Below are 19,812 nucleotides of genomic sequence, written 5' to 3'. Positions count from 1 at the left end.
CACTGGCGTTCAGGTCAGGATGCATGACCCATGCTTGGGGCCCGGGCTTGGGGGTCATGCACCTTAAAGGGATGGTCCGGGCTGAAAATATTTCATATTTCATCTTAATACATAGAGTAGAATTCACTGAGCAAAATGCCGAAAATTTTATAAAAATCTGATATCAAATAAAGTTATTGAAGTTTAAAGTTTCATTAGGTGGGCTGATGATGTCACATCCCCACTTTTCATTTTCTTATGTTATTAAAAAAAATCATATTTTTTTTCTTTATTTCATACTTGTGTGAATAATATGTCTCCCTGATAATGAAATAAGTTGCAGCATTAAATATCTAATGCACTAAATCAGTTGTCAATCCAGTTTTTCTAGTTCTTGAAGGAAAAAATTGAATAAACCTAATTTCATATAATGAAATACAAAAGAACAAGTGGAGATGTGACATCATCCCACCTAATGAATATTTTGTTACTTTGTTATTTGTTATACGATTTTGATGAAATCTTCGGCATTTTGCTCGGTGAATTGTCCTCTATTTATTAAGCTATAAATAATTTCAGCCCGGACCATCCCTTTAAGATTTCATGACCAAGAAAAGTGTATAAAAGGAAAGAAAGGGAAGGAAAATAAAATGGGATAGAATGAAATATTATTTCATTTTTCTGAATATTAATATCAAAATCTAAAAAGAAATAAAACAGATTTTTGTAAAGGTCCAAATTTTTGCTCACTTGCTTCTATCTACACTGTTAGAAAATTTATCTTTAAAATAAAAGAAGTTATAGATCTTGCAGCAGCTAGAGTCTCGAGAACACCTGTAATCTAAGCAGATTGCGTAATCTTACCACGCTTACAGGAAATTGGTATTTGATGTATGGAACCTTACAAATTTCCTTTCAGAAAACGCTCTTTCCCCTTTTAAACAGACCTGTTCTGTTAAATTCTGTTAAAAACAGAAAAATTCTAGCTGTTTTATGAATTTACAGAATGATTCTGTTATTCCTTTCTGCAAAATCTTCTCTTTTTCTGTGAAATCAGGGTTTTTTTTTTAAACAGTGTATTTTTAGAATCTTTTCTACATTAATATAGTCATGTCAGAACCCTAAAACACATTTTGGGCCCGATTGCTCCAGAGAGTTGATTGGTGGGTATGCAGGTAGGCCTACTGAGACCAGCGGCATGATCAAATAAGTATAATTTATAAAAATCTAAGCACAAAAACCCTTATAATTTGTTATATTGTTATTGAATGCTCGACTTGCTCGTAATAATACAAATTAAAGCAAAGATAAAGAATTCGATTTAATTTAATATTTATGTCATTATCCGTAACAATTATAGCGATTCTTTAATTGTTCTTGTAGCAGCTAGGTGATACGTATAATATCTAATTCTACTTAAACAATTAATTCAGCATAATACAAATAAAATGAAAAAAGACAGCACATACATTCAATATAATAATCCAAAAGATAACATAATTCCAAGCTCCATGGCATAAACATACTGCACATCAAGCCAACCTTAACTGTATCACTTATTACGTAATAGATCGCAATGGAAAGATGGGTCTATATTGATTACATAATTACCAAGGCCTTATTCCAGTATACCACGTGCATGAATGCACAATGCAACGAAGACTGTATATAAACCTACACCAATCCATCAGTCCGGACCATCAGTGCAACCATGGACCTTGCAACTAACGTTTTCGAGTCGATTGTCAGCTTTGATATCTGCACATCACCCCTGGTCCACATCACATGTGAGTACGTTTGATAGCGAGATACAGATAACATGAATAGAGAAATGACAATAAGTAATCACGCCAGTCGTAGATGATATCTACTTCTCACCGAAGCCTTTCCAGCAATTTTCTCGGTAATTAGTATGTGCAGTCTATATTTTGCAGGGTTTTTGTATTGTCCATACAGGCCTAGGCCTAGTGCGAGGTCGGGTGCTCTCTTCTTTAGTATCGTGGAGGTAATATAATTTTGATAATACATGAAGATTTCTGTTCCTCAATAATCATTTTAGTTATAGGCGGTCTTGGACAAACCGGAAGCATCAATCAATATGCATGACCATATTATAGCTCACACGCATGCAGTATATATTTCCAAGTTTGGCCGGATTTGCATGGGGGCTAGGAAAATGACCAGTCATTGTATACTAGCTAGCTAGCTTACCATACTAGCTTATACATGTTATAGTGTGATCGTTAGTCTGTGACTCCCGTTTTTCCTTGACCTGCACAGTACAAATGCTGTTGAAAATGTTATGCAACGCCTTATATTATATGAACCTTATCATGCTTACAGTAGCTTTTTACAGTTAAACAACTATGCCTATAGATTATTTTTTAAAGATATATGGTAAACAGCGTTGTTGGCGGACCGAGACCCGGAGGAGACATTGTTCACAAATAATACATTGTCCCTCCAATCATTGTCTCCTCTGGGTCAATGTCCGCCAACAACTGGTCATTTTTACTGTGTATAGCTACTTCAGAACACAGAATAAACAATCGGTGACCTGGCCAAGAGCATTCAGTTATAAAGGTGACACCCCTTTAATAAAGGTGTAATTGGAGGGGGTAGGGGTCCCGGGGAGGGGTATGAAACATCAGAATTAGCAACAGTCAATCGCACAGCTCAATTCCATAGGTGCATCAGTGACCTTATAACATTTTTTTGTATCTCTATCTCAATATTACTAGTTTGTGAATGAAGAAAGAAAGTATATGGATTGCATGGAATGTGTGTGTGTGTGTGTGTATATATATATATATATATATATATATATATACAGTTAAGGACAGTTAAGGCCAGATGTTTACATACACACATGAAATTCAAAGAAAAGTTGACACTTGCCAAACATAAAATTCACTGTATCTTATAAAATGTTTGTGCTATCATGATGAATTTGATACCAAACAAATGAGTATGTCATGCCCCTTTATCACATTGCTTTATCATCAGGAGCTGACAAATATTTAGGTGAATTTTTTTCCAAAAAGGTTTTATATTTTAGACAAATTAAAAATAAAAACTTGACAAACACATTTCATGTTTATGCTAGTTACTTCTCAACACAAACATTTCAGACTACACTTTTTGTTCAGTGGTGACATATCATGATAGAGAATTTAATATAAATCATAGATTTGACATTAATATATTTCAACGAAACGATAGTTGAAAATATAATATCAAATAGTAGAAAACATTTGGTACTGATAAATTCCACCTGAAATATACTTAAATCCTAATAGCATCCCAATCATGAGAAAGAGCTTAATACGCTCTTTCATTTGATACCAAATTTGTCATCGAAGTATTTATATTTCTGAAGATATACTAAATTTTATGATGTCTGGCAAGCAAACATATTTCACTGAATTCCATGTATGTAAACATTCGGCCTCAACTGTATATGTATAAGACATATAAATATATATATATATGTCTGTTGTACATGTATAACTTTACACACACACACACACACACACACACACACACATATATATATATATATATATATATATATATATATATATATATATATATATATATATATATATATATATATATATATATATATATATATATATATATACAAATGTGTGAAGCTATACATGTACAACAGCTGTGGCAACTCTTTTATTTAAATATTGTAAAGAAATGGATGAAGAGAACAATGGTAGACGTAGCTTAAATCAAGGTTCCCCAGAGCTATCTACCCTTTGGAAAAATTGGTTATCCATTTCTTTACAATATTTAAATAAAAGAGTTGCCACAGCTGTTGTACATGTATAGCTTCACACATTTGTATACTTTCTCACATACGTGTACTGTATCGAAGCAATAGCTTTGATCCAGATGAGGCATGACGGCTTGTCATTGTTCAAAACCCACCTTCACCCGACAAAGGTAATTGGTATAGTGTCGAAAATCTGTCTTTCTGACGGTCAATCGGATCTCGGTCGGCCTAGCCACTAGCCCGTCTCTGTGGTCTAGTGGTTAAGGCACCGGCGTTCAAAGCTGGGGGCCCGGGTTCGATTCCCGGCAGAGACATTTTTTCGGCATAACCAATTTTTCCAAAGGGTAGATAGCTCTGGGGAACCTTGATTTAAGCTACGTCTACCATTGTTCTCTTCATCCATTTCTTTACTATATATATATATATATTGTATTATCCCGGTGGTGAGGTAAGATGAGTGGTGATGATTCTCATTTATTCGCTAGCCTGAGTTCATACAGTTCACGTCCTTCGGGAAGAACTTAATATTTCATCTTCTTTGACGATATTCCAAAGCCCAACGGTCCCGGGTTGCATCCATCTCCAACCCAGTTATCGATGTTCTCTATATTTGCGGATAAAAACTTCATTAGATTATACACAAAGGCTAGCATCAAAATTTGAATATAAATTCCATTCCAAGGGGGTGTGATAAGCCTACTCTGTACTTTCACGTTGAATGATGAATGTTTAACTGCAGGGCGTCTTTTTAAAACAGTTTAAAAAAATGAACAGACCAGAGACCATAGTATAAAATAACTAACACAATAATAACACAATATACAAATATAAACAAATATGTACGACGTCATTTAGGTAAAACAAATGAAGAAAGAGAGAAAGAAAGATAAAAGAAGCGCGGGAGGGGGATACCCCCATATACGGAACGCGCTTAGCACTTGATTCTCAAGGGTTGCTATATACATGTAGGCTTCGTGAGAACCACATGGTCACTCGATTTGTATAATCATGTACATCAATTTATTTTTCAGAATTTGTGGACCAATTAACGGCTCGCGATCTAGGTCAAGATGGTGTATGATGTGTGTGTAGTTGGAGCTGGTATGGTGGGGTCAGCTGCTGCCAAATGGCTTTGCAAACTGCAACAGGACACTAAAATCTGTCTAATTGGGCCCCTTGAGCCAACCGAAAAGGTGAATGAATTTTCAACTCGTTATTCCGAAAGTTCGTTTATCCGAAAAAGCACGAATGCTATATAGCTCAGACAGTTCAACATTCTTAAGGTACATTTAAGTCCGAAAGTTCGGTAATCCCAACCCACCCCGAAAATGAATTATGTTAAAGGTTGGTTAATCCCAAAACAGAAACATGGTACCGAAATCGAAATTAAGTTTCGTTTATGGCCCGAGGCCCATACAGTTCATAATGTTATTTCCGTACAAACGAAAATTATTCCATCTTTCGGACCGACAGACCTTCGGAAACGCGAACCTTACTGTGGGATTTTTCGGACCAACAAACCTTCGAAATAACGAAACTTATTGTGGGATTAACGAATCTTTAGTCCGGAATGGCGAATCCTTATTCATTTTAGATTAAACCTCATGGAATATACAATTTGCGTATTTTAGAAAAATGAACTCTCGAGTATATACCATTTTCAGTGCAAGTATGCAACTGACGTGTCGGCTTATATTATCCTGACTAATCCATGTATCAATGAGAGTACGTGAGATGAAGTAGAATTCAATATTATGTTTGTTGACAATTGAATTGTAAGAGCCCAGTCTTTCCAGATTCCTTACTTGGATAAACAAAAAAAATATGATAAATTGTATAATAAGTCAACGTCTAGCTTATATGAATTGAGAGAGATTGAAAAGAGAAATATGTGGATTTTAAAATCCTTCATAATGTGTACCGACCATAAACAAATAAGACTAAACTAAATCATCAACTTACTAAATTACACAATTGATGTATTCACTACATAGTCACTTTATAAATTTCAGCATTTTCTATTATATCTGTATTGATGTATGTTATGCATTATTTATTCATCCCTGTGTATATTTTTTAACGATCGCGATGTAGGAATGGAATGATGGGAGGCGGGAAGTTTTTGCATCTCATTATGACGAGGGTAGGGTGACGAGGGAGCTGGATGCTGATTATACATGGGGGCTGCTAGGAAAAAGATCTATCCAAAGATACAAAGAAATTGAAGAAGAAAGTGGTAAGTTTGTATTTCGTTTGTTTTTGCTTTGAAACGAAAAAAAGTATTTTTTAACAAGATTGAGTAATTATGTTAGTGTCGAGAAAGGTTACGTTACGATGATAATGACGATAAGTGCTAGGATGATAATTTATAGTGAAAGTAATAATAACAGTGATGGTCCAGCATTTTTGTCCTACGATACTAGTTATCTATTCTCATGTGTCGACGGATAAAAGAGTCCAGGCGATCAGTGTGCGTATGTTCGAGTGTCTAGAAATTATATATTGTAAGTTGGTGATTAGTAATCAACTTATTATTGTCATTATAAAACATGGAATAATGATTATAGAAGTTGTATAGTTAATGAACATTATTAGAAAATATGCGTTGAGTCAAATTAAGCCAATTTGTTCCCAACAGGAATCAAATTTTACAATGAGGTTGGATGTGCTTTCATCGACACCAAGGGAAATCAAAATATGCAAAAATTCAAGGAAACTGCTCGAAAACTAGCAATTCAGCACGAGATCTTCAACTGTAAGACTTTCCAAGAGAAATTCCCATATCTTCGGGTGAACCATGATAGCGAATGCATTTGGACGGCTAAGAGGGCTGGCCACATCAGCCCTCGGAAACTCGTCGCCGCTCAACAGAAGATTGCGTCATCGCTCGGCTGTGACGTGATACATGAAGTGGTGACCACCGTTAGTGAAGTGACGTCACAAGATGGAGACACAGTGATGCGAGTGTCGTCCGAGAGCGGGAGGATGATTTTTGCCAGACGTGTTCTCCTTTGCACAGGGGCGTTTACCAATTTCCATAGTATTCTTCCTAAGGATAGGAAGCTTGATTTCAATATGTGCAAGACTTTTGTAGTAAAGGCTGAGTTATCGGAACAAGATGCGATGAAGATGTCGGACATGCCAAGTATGCTTCTGGATAACAAGAACTGTTACGTTCTGCCTCCGATCAAATATCCCGATGGTAAGGATTTTTATTAATTACACCCAAATCAATAACAAAGAAACAAGTTTTCGATCTGCTTTAATAAATTTGTAAATTTCAAATTAAAAGTGTCATATCTTTAAGACAGAATTATAGTAGCATACAGTTATTATACAAGAATGTACAATTTTTTACTTTCATCTTGCAATGTCGAATGTATTATTTCTGCATGATTATAGGCATACATCATGTATCTGTAATCTTGTCAAGTAAACTTATAATAAGAAAAGTTACTTGTCGACATGGCGAAATACGTTGTCTTGCCATGCTGATTTATAAAATGTACAAAAGTCCACTTACAAGTATTACCTCGTCAAGTAGAGGGCACTTCAGAGGTAGTCTGCAGGCACAGACCCTGATTGAAACTTTGATCAACAAGTGGGTCTCCACGCAAAGACTAGCACATGCAAAACTTGCTGTTTCAGGGCCTTCAGTATACAAGGCATGAGTAGGCTGCCCATTCAGACCCACAACTCGAGGGAAGGGTTTGCCCAGCGGACTACTTCAAAGCTTCCGTAGTTTTGTCATGAGCTGTAGGTTCAATGATTATTAAAGGGGTGGTCCAGGCTGAAAATATTTATATCTTAATACACAGAGTAGACTTCACTGAGCAAAACGCCGAAAATTTCATCAAAATCGGATAACAAATGATAAAGTTATTGAAGTTTAAAGTTTAGCAATATTTTGTGAAAACAATCGTCATGAATATTCATTAGGCGAGCTGATGATGTCACATCTCCACTTTCCGTTTCCTTGTGTTATTACATAAAATCATATTTTTTCATTGTTTCATACTTGTGTGAATAAAATGTCTCCCTTATAATGAAATAAGTTACAGCAATAAATATCTAATGCAATAAATCATTTGTCAATCCAATTTTTCGAGTTCTTGGAGGAAAAAAATTGAATAAACCTAATTTCATATAATAAAATACAAAAGAACAAGTGGAGACGTGACATCATCATCCCACCTCATGAATATTCATGACGACTGTTTTTACAAAATATTACTAAACTTTAAAATTCAATTAACTTTGTTATTTGTTGTCCGATTTTGACGAAATTTTTGGCACTTTGCTCAGTGAGTTCTACTCTATTTATTAAGCTATAATTACTTTCAGCCTGGACCACCCCTTTAAAACCTATACCATTTCTACTCTATTTATTAAGCTATAATTACTTTCAGCCTGGACCACCCCTTTAAAACCTATACCATTTTCGATTTCCTGTAGGGAAGTACTACTTGAAGCTTGGATTGTGGTTCAGTCTGGATAATCAGTTCGATGATATCCAAGGAGCGGCAGAATGGTTCCGAAGTCATGGGAAAAACTATGATACCTCAAAGACATTAGATGTGCTACGAGAACTGGTACCAGGTAATTGGGCTCGAAGATTACTTGGAGGGCGTGATTGAAAGAGGAAGAAAGATGGATGGATGGATAGAGAGAGGAAGTCATAGAGAATGAAATAAAGAAATATAAAGAATAAAAAAACACTAAGAGAAAGATCTCACTGAATTATTTTGATTCAAAACAGTGATGAATCTTTGAATAACATTCAGAATCTTAACGTCCAATTTTATCAACAAATTAGAATAATCTTATTTATATTTCTAAATTGTTCATGTTTCAGGTGGGGATCTAAACATGGTGTTAGGGCGTGTGTGTGGGTGTATGTGTGTGTGTGTGAGAGAGATATATAGAACGCGAGATAGAAACAGAAAGAAAGATAGTGGGCCATAGATTGGATTTTCGTCAGTTCACCTTTCTATTTTCAATTTGATGCATTAATCTGTAATTGAGATCGATTTGTAAAAAAAATATATATGTTTGCCTTTCATCATAATTATTTAGAATTGTGTTCAGGTGAATCATGGAAAAAAATTATAAATCAAACCGATGGAACAAACGAATTAATGAGTATTTATTGAATGAAGTACATTTGTTATACTCTTTATCTCAGTTGATGTGTAGATGGAAGACATTTTTTGTAATTATCTCCCTTTTCTTTCATTTTTCTTGCTGTGGAAATAGATATTCGACCACTAGGTCTGACGACAGATTCTTGCATTGCCTCAGTCACCCCTACTGGTCAGCTCTTCTGTGACATGTTAAACCCTCGTCTTGGTGTACTCATTGGTATGAACGGGCTTGGGGCAAAGTGTAGCAACGAAATCGGACGGATGGGTGCAAGCATGATCTCAAAAGGATCCTGGAATTATGACTTAAATTCGGATCTGTTCAAAGTTCAATGTAAGAAGAACGTACTCCATGGAAAGCTTTAGAAGATGGAGGTTTGAGTCAGAATTTTATGTCAATTTTATATTTATCCACCTATGTTGCATTAACTGTCCAGAGTCCAAAACCTTTGGCTGGGCAAATATAGTCGATCAAAGTCAGCTTGGGAAAGGGTATATTTGATTTTGTCTCTAATCCCAACCTGCTCGCGCGGCATTTGTTTCCATGTACATGAGGAACTTTTGACCAGCCCAAATGATATGAAAATCTTGATGATTCGAGTAGTTGTTGGTCTGTTGAAATATGGAGCCAGTAAATAGATGGAAAAGAGGCATCGCTATCGGTTAAATAGTACCATGGGTTTTGATATCAGTTAAATTTAACACGGTGGTGGGAAGGTGGGGTGTTTTCAATCTTGCATATCATTTTGGCAATTCTACAAAATAATTTGATTCTATGATTTGACATAAGTTTATGACTGCACCACCAAAGATTCTATTTAAAAAATAATCGTAGATGTGACTGGAACCACTTTGATATATAGTGACACCGAGGAGTACCACCCCATTATCTGACGATGATTTTCTAAATATTTTCATATTACTGTATAAGCCCATGGATTATAAGCACAACGATTGACAGACATTCCTCCATAGCTCACTCTTTTACATGCAACTCTGAAGTAAAAAAAATATTAATCATGTATAGGTTGTAAATTGCATCATAGCATATTTTAATTAAGATATTTGATCTACCATTTGAAAATTTATAGGATGAAGCCCGAGACCCATTCGGCTCCAGAAAAACAAAATACCCCTCCCCCCAAAAAAAAAACCATAATGGGAGAAAACTAATCCTTATTCCCGTCGTAATGTTTTTGATTTTCTTCTTCTTGTCAATTTCAATTCAGTTCATTTCTTGATAATCATGACCATCATTATTATCACATCTAACATTATATCATATTGTATATATATATATATATATATACATATATTTCAGAGATTTTATTTTCATTATATTTCAAATGCATGTACTTTCGATCGAGGGAAATGGGAAAATAAACTTTTAAAAAAATATCACATTGTGTTATTGAAGTTTATTTAAATTGACGAAATATTTTCCTACGTAAGTATTATATTTTTGTGATCCAGAACACAGAATTGGTAGACGGAAGGATACGTTCTTTCATCCTAACTACAGTTAGTGACCCACATGAAGTTGCTGCGTCGTATTCTACTCGCGATACCACATTGTGCTCCTCGCAGTAGAATAAATCATCAAGGCCCGTATCAAGGCCAGCAATAAGGTCCACGAAAGGAGAACGTGGTAAAGGATTACATAATCAATTTTTATAAATTTCAAACTTAAATCACGGAACATAAAACCAAAATAAGATACACAGCATTACATGAAAATTTAACAAAATGTACGGTATACAACTTCTGCAATACAGTCTATCACTTGGTCTCCAAGCGTTGGGTCTATTGGATAGTCTCATTCCAAACGGGCCAAACTCATTCGGTCTTATTCAGTCCAATTACCGTTTTGACCTACATTATACACTTGGCCTAAACTCCACTTAGTGTAATTTTCATTTGGGCTAAAATCTACTCTATTCATGATTTTGACTTTGTCATCTGGTTCACAAACATTTCGAATGCAGACTTCTGTTCGACCAAGTAGATATGAGATGAAATCATGATAGAATTCTGTCTAATAGGAAATTAGACAGAATGGTAAACAATATATTAAACTAAATGGTGTGCTGGTTGTAGACAAAGTAGGATAAGACCATGTGGTATGAGACCAAATAGAAATTAGACGAAGAGGTTGTAGACCAACCAGTACATGTGCATACAAAGATAAAGGCAAAACATCGTTAAGGGTGTCGTAAAATACATTGTTTGATAGTAAATGTCACTGATTATCTGTTTGACATGAGCTAATGCTCGGATAAATGTAGAAGTGTGGGGGTGCATTTATTTAATCAAATCAAATGGTCAATAATCTCCGATGACTAGTCCCTATGAAAATGTTTATTGCACATTAAAATTTGCTTCAAATCGACCCCAAAGATATTTGGGTAATAAACGCAGTTGCATGGTCCATCAATAATCTGCTTCGACAGCACAATCAATATAAACTTTGTTAGCACTTCGGTTATTAATGGTGAACCGAGTACTGTAAAAGACATTATAGCAGTATACACAATAAAAAAGCGATAAAACATCAACATGCCCTTATAGGGAGGGGGGGTCACTTTCATTGACGAGTGGATACCATGCGCGACCAAAAACACGTAAAAGGGATGTCTTTTTCACGATAGGGCACGTTACGTACGTAACGTGATAAGGGTGTCAAAAACACAAAAATAATATTAAAGAGGGTATCTATTTCGCTAGGAAAATTACGTGTTTAGGGTCGAAATTGCGGGGATGATAAAACAAAATTGAAATGTTTTATAAAGGATTTCCTTTTTGCCCCAACACTTCGTGTTTAGAGTCCGATTTGCGCGAGGTGTAGACGGTGGGGTCGTACTAAACCAAATAAGGTAAATCCGACGACCGAAGGACCCGTAACAATAAAACATTCCTGTACTTGTTTTGGGGTTCATTTCAGTGAATATTTGCTAAGAGTATCGTTTTGTTTCCAATACTTGTTAAGGGAAGGGTTTCACACGCCAATACTTGTTAAGGGTTATGTTATGAAAATTACATGTTTGTGGTGCTTTTCCAGACCCCATGGTCGCGCATGGTATCCACTCGTGAATGGAAGTGGCCCCCGGGCCACGTGCTTGCATGTCACCATGCCACCTTGCATCCCGCACCGAATTACATTAGTGTAGTCCTATAAAGGGATGTACATGTAGATACATGATGCTTATAATTAAGTCCATCCATCTAGTTTTATTAGTCCTAGTTAGTTCTCCATCAGAATAACCTAATCTGAGAATATCAACACTATTATTAGTTTCATTAAGATGAAAAAAAGCCGATAAAATTATAGAATGTGTCTTTTTCTTTTTTCGAACTACACTAACATAGTTTCATACTAAAAGGAACTTTCGTTTCAACAAGGTAAATACGTGAGAAAACATCAAACAAATCGAGCAAACTGGAGTGTCACCGCTTTACATACCCATACTATCATGGGAATTTTGCTTTCTTTATACACTGGTTATGTAATTGGTAAAATACTCTTTAAAAAAGGAAAGACGGAAGCAGCCCTGTAAGCACAGGAGGAAAGTTTAATTAGTTTCCCATAGCAAGAATTATCTTTTTCCAAGAGGTCGGATATGGAAGCTTAAAAGTGCCTCCGAGATGTTGAAATAATTATCTTGGGAAGTCGACATCATGACAGCAAAAGATCAGATGACGAGATCCTGGATCTCACCATGTCCACATCTTTCAGAAGAGATGATCAGATGACATGATCACGGATCTCATGTCGACATCGACATTCTACAAGATGTCGACATGACGAGATCCGGGATCTTGTCATCGGATCATCTCTTCTACAAGATGTCGACATGACGAGATCCGGGATCTTGTCATCATCGGATCATCTCTTCTACAAGATGTCGACATGACGAGATCCGGGATCTTGTCATCTGATCATCTCTTCTACAAGATGTCGACATGACGAGATCCGGGATCTTGTCATCGGATCATCTCTTCTACAAGATGTCGACATGACGAGATCCGGGATCTTGTCATCGGATCATCTCTTCTACAAGATGTCGACATGACGAGATCCGGGATCTTGTCATCGGATCATCTCTTCTAAAAGATGTCAACATGACGAGATCCGGGATCTTGTCATCTGATCATCTCTTCTAAAAGATGTCGACATGACGAGATCCGGGATCTCGTCATCTGATCATCTCTTCTAAAAGATGTCGACATGAAGAGATCCCAGATCTCGTCATCTGATCTTTTCTATCATGATGTCGACTTTCCAAGATAATTATCTCAACATCTCGGTGGCACTTTTAAGCTTCCATAGTCGGACGCCGAGTCATGAGTAACGAGATCACAAAATATTGCGAGTGTCTCTTAATATAAGATCATTAATGGCTCTGGCTTTTGAGGGATAGCACCCTCCTCAGTTTGACTTTGGGGACTTGAAACGCAACTTAAAGTGTTCAGCGGGAAGATCATAGTCCCACGATCCCTTGGCGACCATCTTTGCTGCCATTCGTCCGATCTCATCGCTTGATTTGGCACCCTTACCGGTCAAACCCATCACTACTCCAACGCGTGTTGAGATCATATCACAGTATAACATCCCAGTTGGGGTACGAGAGATTGCACAGCGAGCAGTTCGTACAGAAATTGGCGCCAGATCTATATCAAAGAAGAGAAACAATAAATCGTAAGGTTTCAAAAGTTATGCAGTATTAAAAATATTTACTTAGCAATTGGATTCACCTTTGACTTCTCCTTTAACCCTGTAGTTCAAATAAATAGTAGCTATACTCTCATCACTTTTCTAACGAACGGTGCAAAAGTTCACGAATGATATTGAGTGATATTGGCGACATCAAAGTTATTTGGAAGCTCTTTTGAAAGTATGAAAAGGAACATTATAACTTTCGATTGAATAGGAGCTATTAGGTTATGTGGTTGCTACCATTGGCAAATCAGAAAAACTCCGGCTAGTCGCGGCGACACTGTCTAACAACCAATTGCAAAGACTGTTTTGCAACTGTTTGCGAAAAAAAAAATAGATTTTACGAAGAAATCGGTAACATTTCCAAAATTTATCTCTGCGATAGCGAAAACTGTTTGCGACTTTAAAGATATTTCAGAACTCTCTTACAGCCCTTCATGTCATGAACATTAAAGAACCCTGACGCTCCGCGTTCTATGAGATACCCCCTTTAAAAGAAGTGCCAAAGAATGTTTCAGGGTAACTCACCAGGAAGGAAGAACTTTAAGATGTCCAATATGGTGTCTTTATCATCTTCATGATGTGCTTCATTCCGGAACCACTCGACCATGTCTTCAAGTCCACTGGCAACATTTATCACTTTATAACCTCCGATCTTGACGTAATACTTTCCTGGAATTCAAATAGTTTAGTAATAAGAACACTATTTCGCATTAGAACTACGACTCTTAGGCCCGTATTCTTAAGCCGGGTTTAACTTAAACTCAGGTTTAAAGTTGTGGTTTAAGTAAGGACAGCCAATTGTTACATAAATCACTAACAGCAGAGATATCATATTTCAGCTCATTTTGATATTAAACCATTAGTAATTGTCTAGGAAGTATAAAAAGATGATTGTCTTCACTATCGATGAATCAGAAAAAAGCACAGTAAACATAAGAAAAATACAACTTAATGATAATTTTGACAATTTTGGCTTCCCATAATTTTAGCACAGAGTTAGATCATAGTCTAAGGTAAACCCGACTTCAGAATATGGGCCTTAGCGTCTACCTCTGTTTGAGGTCGATTTCTAATCATAATGGCAAATGATTTGTACTTGAATCCTTAACATTATCTTTTCATACATAATTACATTTAACAGCTCGATCAGCAATGTTGGATGAAAAGTTTAAACTTCGTAATATTTGTGAGGGGAGGAATCATTTTTGATCTTCAGAGGTGATCTACAGCTAGGACTCAGTGAGCACAAATATAATTATAAATATAAGACTGAATATAAGAGCTGAAATCACTGGGTATATTTAAATATTTTTGGTATATAAATGATACAAACCGACCATATCGACATTAATACAAGCTTGTGATCACTCAGCTTATTGAGATATTATGACTAAATCCCCCAGCTACCATGATCGTATCCCCAATTAATTATTTCATGCCACTATTTCTTTGGTCCCATTTCATTAATATACCAACTTCTATGGGCCTAGAGTGTCATACTAGCAACCCTACATTGTATCGAATTAAACACTTATAGATATTTAAAAGGAAATGAATAAACCATGCAGGATCAGAAATAATTGGATAGGTTTCCTTACCGTCGGGGTATTTAATGGGAGGAAGAATATAACTCAATTTCCCTGGAATATTGCTTATCATACAAGGCATGTCTGCATGACTCTTGGCATATTCCTCGCTGACTTCTGGTTTAACTACGAAAATTTTCATAGGTCTGAAATCGATCTTTTTATCGCCAGGTAACAAGTCATAGTAATTTGAAAAAGCCCCAGTACAGAGGAGCACTCGCTTGGCGGAGACTTGACGGCCACTTTGGCAAAGGACCTTCACGAAATCACCATCGGTATCTTCATCAACTTTGATAACAACTTCATTGATGACTTGACAGCCGTGAGACGAGGCTATTTTCTGCTGAGCTGCGACGAGATTTCTCGGACTGACGTATCCGGCATTCTCGGTGTTAAGCAGGAACTCCCAGTTTGGCTCGATATGAAGATAAGGAAACTGTTCTCGAAGTCCAACGGAGTCTAAAGCCTTGTAGGCCGTGACACCCGTCTTTTCTGCATTCTCTTTCGTAACTTGCAAGCTATCTTCGCCTCGGATGTCAACAAAGGCACATCCCACTTCTTGGTAAATCCTGATGCCTGCCCCCCCACAAAAAAAATATAGAAAGAAAGAGAAAAGGCCAATAAATTAAAATTAGATCGGCTGAGAAGAACATTCCATAAGATTAGTCCATAAATTCATCAGATCTGTAAGAAAAAAATATCCATATTACTTTTTGTAAGGAGTTAAAAGAAGAAAAATTTAAGGAAATGATTGCCCATTTTAATGAAGTTACCTTGATAAGGGCCCTGTTTCATAAAAGTTGCTATAAATGTAACATGGTAAATCCATGGAATCCCTGACTTTTTTAAAGGGATGCTCCGGGATGAAAATATTTATATCTAAATGAATAGTCTAAAATTCACCGAGCAAAATGGTGAAAATATCATCAAAATCTGATAACAAATAATGAAGTTATTGAATTTTAAAGGTTAGCAATATATTGTGAAAACAGTTACATGCACGTCGTCATAAATATAAGATGAGCTGACGATTTTAAAAAATTTTCTTATGTTAGTACATAAAATCTTAATTCATTATTGTGAGTAATATGTCTCCCTTATAATGAAATAAGTTGCAGCAATGAATATCTAATGCACTTATCAGTTGTTATTCCAATATTTTGGGTTCTTGAAGGAAAAAATTGAACAATTGAAGGAAAAAATTGAACAAACCAAATTTCATATAATAAAATACAAAAGAACAAGTGGGGATTTGACATCAGTTTGCTCATTGAATATTCATGAAGACATGCCCAGAACCGTTTCACTGGAATAACGCAAATCTTTAGATGTTATTTGATCAAATTTTCATTTTTTTTTGTCTGATTTTTCTTAATCTGTTCAAATCATATTATTTTCAGCCTGAGGTACCCATTTCAGCACTGTTAATATGGTAGTTACCATTTTTGTGAAGTTACCAAAATCATGATAATAGTGATTTTTATGCAACAGGACACAGAGAGACGATTCATCGATCGGTGATAAAATCAGAATATCGTGAGAGTCCACTCTACGTACCCAGCTTGAATAGTCATGATAAGGGTTTATTCAATTGAATTTTGAGCCTAAACTTTAAAAGTTTAAAATTCAAGAAACCACATATTCTGTTGTTGTTCATTATATTATTATTATCATTATTATTATTATTATTATCATTATTGTTATTATTATTATAATTATAATTATTATTATAATTATTGTTACTATTATTATTATCATTTTCATCATCATTATTATTGTAATAATTTATTATTATTGTTATTATCTTATTTTTTTGTTTATTCTATTTATTAAAGCACGATGCCTACCTCAGCCAGCAGACTGTTCTTCCCCAGGGCCGTCAGGGCCGTTCTGAATCCTATTACCCTTTATTTTTCAAACATTCTTTTACTTCCTTTTTTTTGAAGGGGGGGGGGGAATTTGCTCTCATACATACAGTGATTCTATAAAGTTATTGAACCCCATCAGAAAATGCACTCAGTCCATGCTGAGTGTTGAATGGAAATGAAGAAAACACTGCAATGTTCAGCGAGCCCAGAGAAACAAACTTTATGTGAAGGTAATATTTCTATCACCTGGCTGCACAATTAAATATCTAAAACATGGCAGACCTGAACACTTGAAATATGTTCATCTTCAGGGGCCCTTTGCATAAAAATATTTCCCTGAGAAAACTCAGGTTGTTTTTACCAGAGTTTTTGTCCTGTGTTAAAGTCAATGGCAGAAATCAGACTAACCTTAGTTTTCATTTTTTACCAGAGTTTTCTCAGGTAAAAAGTTTATGCAACAGGTCCCAGGAGTGGTTCGCTTACTTTTTAGCACCACTGTATAATCTAGCTCTATGGTATAATACATAAAAATCATGTTCCGAATCGAAGTCGTGACACTTCAGTTATTTACATACATGTAATTACATTATTATTTGATATCAGGTTAAATTGATTTGCAGAATATTCTAAGATCTTTAAAACTACTCACCACTTTCCCTCTCGATATCTCTGAATTGTTTAATTGACCTCTGAGCTAGAGTGGCCCAAATAAGATGTTCGTCCATCTCTCTGGTCAGTCGTCCTTCATCATAGTGGGCTGAAAATATCTCCCTCTTCTGCCATTCCTTATAAAATTTGATTAAAAGTAGATTTCAATTATTTCTAATTAAAATATACACACAACTACTGGATGTAATGGTTAAGAGCATTTAAAGTACATTAAGGTATCATTCGAACGTATACATTGGTGAAAGTACAGTATAATACCTTATTCTTGGAAGATACCTTTCTTTTTTCATAATGTAAAACAAATGTGTTTAAAATGTCCAGATTCTAGGTCTAAATGTAAAAAAGAAATGAAAAGAAAAGAAAAAGAGCTCGAGCTCTGCGTTGCATGTTTATTAATATACGCAGCTTGTCCTCTATTTAAACGTGCTCAAATTATCCAGTTTCTGATCAGAATATCAAAAATGTTATGTTCGCGCTCGCATTATTTATGTAGGAAGATACCCATCCTTTTTATTAATACAATAGTGTCCGATTTTTTTGTCTAAATCTCCGTTTTCAGCTCGCGCTTCGCGCACGTATCAATTGTTTAATTACATACCTATCCCGTTCATGATTACAAAAAGTGGATGTCTATTTTTTTAGGTCGAATTATCAACAATTTTCAGCTCGCGCTTCGCACTCTTATCATTTGATAGTTAATGTGTATATCAATGGGTAATGCAAACAGTCCTTAACACCTATTCGAGGTACCAGTGTATCAAAATTATCAGCTCGTGCTTCGCGCTCGCAGTAATTATTCAGTTACATACGCATCTTGTTCTTGATCACATACATGCTCATAGTGTTCAATTTTCAGGACAGAATGCATGAAAAGATTTTAGCTCACGCTTCGCGCTCGCATTATGTAATTAGGGCTTTAATGTGAGATACAATCACTTGTTTATAAGAATTAGGTTTTAGAAGTAACTGTTAGGACTACCCTTCAAGAAACCATCAAAAATCAACTTTTAGCGGCCGATCGGGGAGAATATGGATGAAAGTATTTTTTCGGCCCCCTATTGGCGAAAGCTGGATCCGCCCCTGAAATCATGCTGACTTACATAAACCTGAAAGTAGGCCTACCTCTTTCGTCGGTTCTTGAGGTCCAACCAGGCAGACTTTGGTTTCCCGTTGCAGTTTACAAAGCCATTTGGCAGCAGCTGACCCCACCATACCAGCTCCAACTACACACACATCATACAGGGTTTCTTCCATGATAAGTAGACCTTCCCGTTATTGATTTCTTAATTCAAGAAATTTAAATTAAACAGATCACCTTGATAAAAGAAAAACGTGAAAATCAAAAAAGAAAAACATGGGCTGCGGAATGAACGGTTTGAAAATGGGTGTCTGGAGGAGGGGGGATATAATGGCCATTCAAATAACCACATTTTTCCTTTAGATGGTAATTTTTTATTTTTTCACGTGCGAGAAGCCTTTTCATATATTTTATAGTAGGAAAAAAAGCAACCAAAAGTCATTTTCTCAAAATGTTGGAAATTTTATTTCTCAGTATATCAGCAGACCGATTATTTCACATCGCTCGTGAAAGAACGAACAATTTGTCATTATGAACCGTGTAAGAATTGAAATTTGTGCTTTCATATTACATAACATATGTGGAGCAGCTGCACATTAACGTAAAAAAATAAATTATAATTCTAGTAATTTTCTTTGATGGAGTTTTCCTAATACATTCACCAATATCATTTATCATTATTTTTCTGGTGTTACAAAAAACACTTTCTTTAAGGATGAACTTTTCCTTGAAGTTGAAATCCCCACGGCTCCTCAGCCCCTCAGCATAAAACAAGTTCGTTCAAAATTAATAATTTTTTATATTGTTTCAATATTTCACGGGTAACATCAATTCAGACACTTAACATACAATAAATTGGTCACATCGTATATATAAGCAGATAAGAAAAATATTTGTTTTTATGGCGAAATTTTACAAGGCCCTAGAACGATTTATTTCTGGGAATGTTGATGTAAATTTGAAAAGCAAAAAAAAAAGGTTTTCTCT

General features: G+C 35.7%; 2 protein-coding genes across 4 annotated transcripts; one reads left to right on the top strand and one right to left on the bottom strand.

Moving 5' to 3' along the window:
- Window positions 1–1,658: 1,658 nt before the first annotated feature.
- On the top strand, window positions 1,659–10,184 carry LOC121415553. Of its 3 annotated transcripts, none has more exons than XM_041608800.1 (6): window positions 1,659–1,766; window positions 4,798–4,959; window positions 5,861–6,002; window positions 6,405–6,968; window positions 8,222–8,365; window positions 9,023–10,184. In XM_041608800.1, exons 2-6 carry the CDS (start codon window positions 4,837–4,839, stop codon window positions 9,271–9,273), a joined length of 1,224 nt encoding a protein of 407 aa, XP_041464734.1. In that variant the 5' UTR covers window positions 1,659–1,766; window positions 4,798–4,836; the 3' UTR covers window positions 9,274–10,184. The 3 variants fall into 3 exon arrangements, with proteins under 3 accessions (XP_041464734.1, XP_041464735.1, XP_041464736.1); XM_041608801.1 differs by having other exon boundaries at window positions 1,683–1,882; XM_041608802.1 differs by lacking the exon at window positions 1,659–1,766 and adding an exon at window positions 1,897–1,984.
- Window positions 10,185–13,331: 3,147 nt separating this feature from the next.
- Window positions 13,332–19,121, bottom strand: LOC121414778 (peroxisomal sarcosine oxidase-like). The gene is made up of 5 exons (XM_041607835.1): window positions 18,870–19,121; window positions 17,728–17,863; window positions 15,223–15,786; window positions 14,150–14,293; window positions 13,332–13,575 (listed from the first exon to the last, which is right to left on the bottom strand). The coding sequence occupies exons 1-5, from the start codon at window positions 18,999–19,001 to the stop codon at window positions 13,334–13,336; spliced, it is 1,218 nt and encodes a 405-aa protein (XP_041463769.1). The 5' UTR covers window positions 19,002–19,121; the 3' UTR covers window positions 13,332–13,333.
- Between the last annotated feature and the right edge of the window lie 691 nt (window positions 19,122–19,812).

This window comes from Lytechinus variegatus, chromosome 5 (assembly GCF_018143015.1).
Source record: "Lytechinus variegatus isolate NC3 chromosome 5, Lvar_3.0, whole genome shotgun sequence".
Lineage (NCBI taxonomy): Eukaryota > Metazoa > Echinodermata > Echinoidea > Temnopleuroida > Toxopneustidae > Lytechinus > Lytechinus variegatus.
The sequence above is the reverse complement of the archived record's forward strand: the minus strand, read 5'-3'. Positions and strand labels throughout refer to the sequence as shown.

Bases quoted from the DNA above. Each gene is read 5' to 3' on its own strand.
- LOC121415553 (XM_041608800.1), top strand. From the start codon at position 4,837: ATGGTGTATGATGTGTGTGTAGTTGGAGCTGGTATGGTGGGGTCAGCT. The intron at 6,969-8,221 runs GTAAGGATTTTT...GATTTCCTGTAG, and splicing joins TCCGATCAAATATCCCGATG to GGAAGTACTACTTGAAGCTT. The intron at 8,366-9,022 runs GTAATTGGGCTC...CTGTGGAAATAG, and splicing joins GCTACGAGAACTGGTACCAG to ATATTCGACCACTAGGTCTG.
- LOC121414778 (XM_041607835.1), bottom strand. From the start codon at position 19,001: ATGGAAGAAACCCTGTATGATGTGTGTGTAGTTGGAGCTGGTATGGTG. The intron at 15,787-17,727 runs GTGAGTAGTTTT...GTGGGGGGGCAG, and splicing joins AGATATCGAGAGGGAAAGTG to GCATCAGGATTTACCAAGAA. The intron at 13,576-14,149 runs GTGAGTTACCCT...TCTTTGATATAG, and splicing joins CTTAAAGTTCTTCCTTCCTG to ATCTGGCGCCAATTTCTGTA.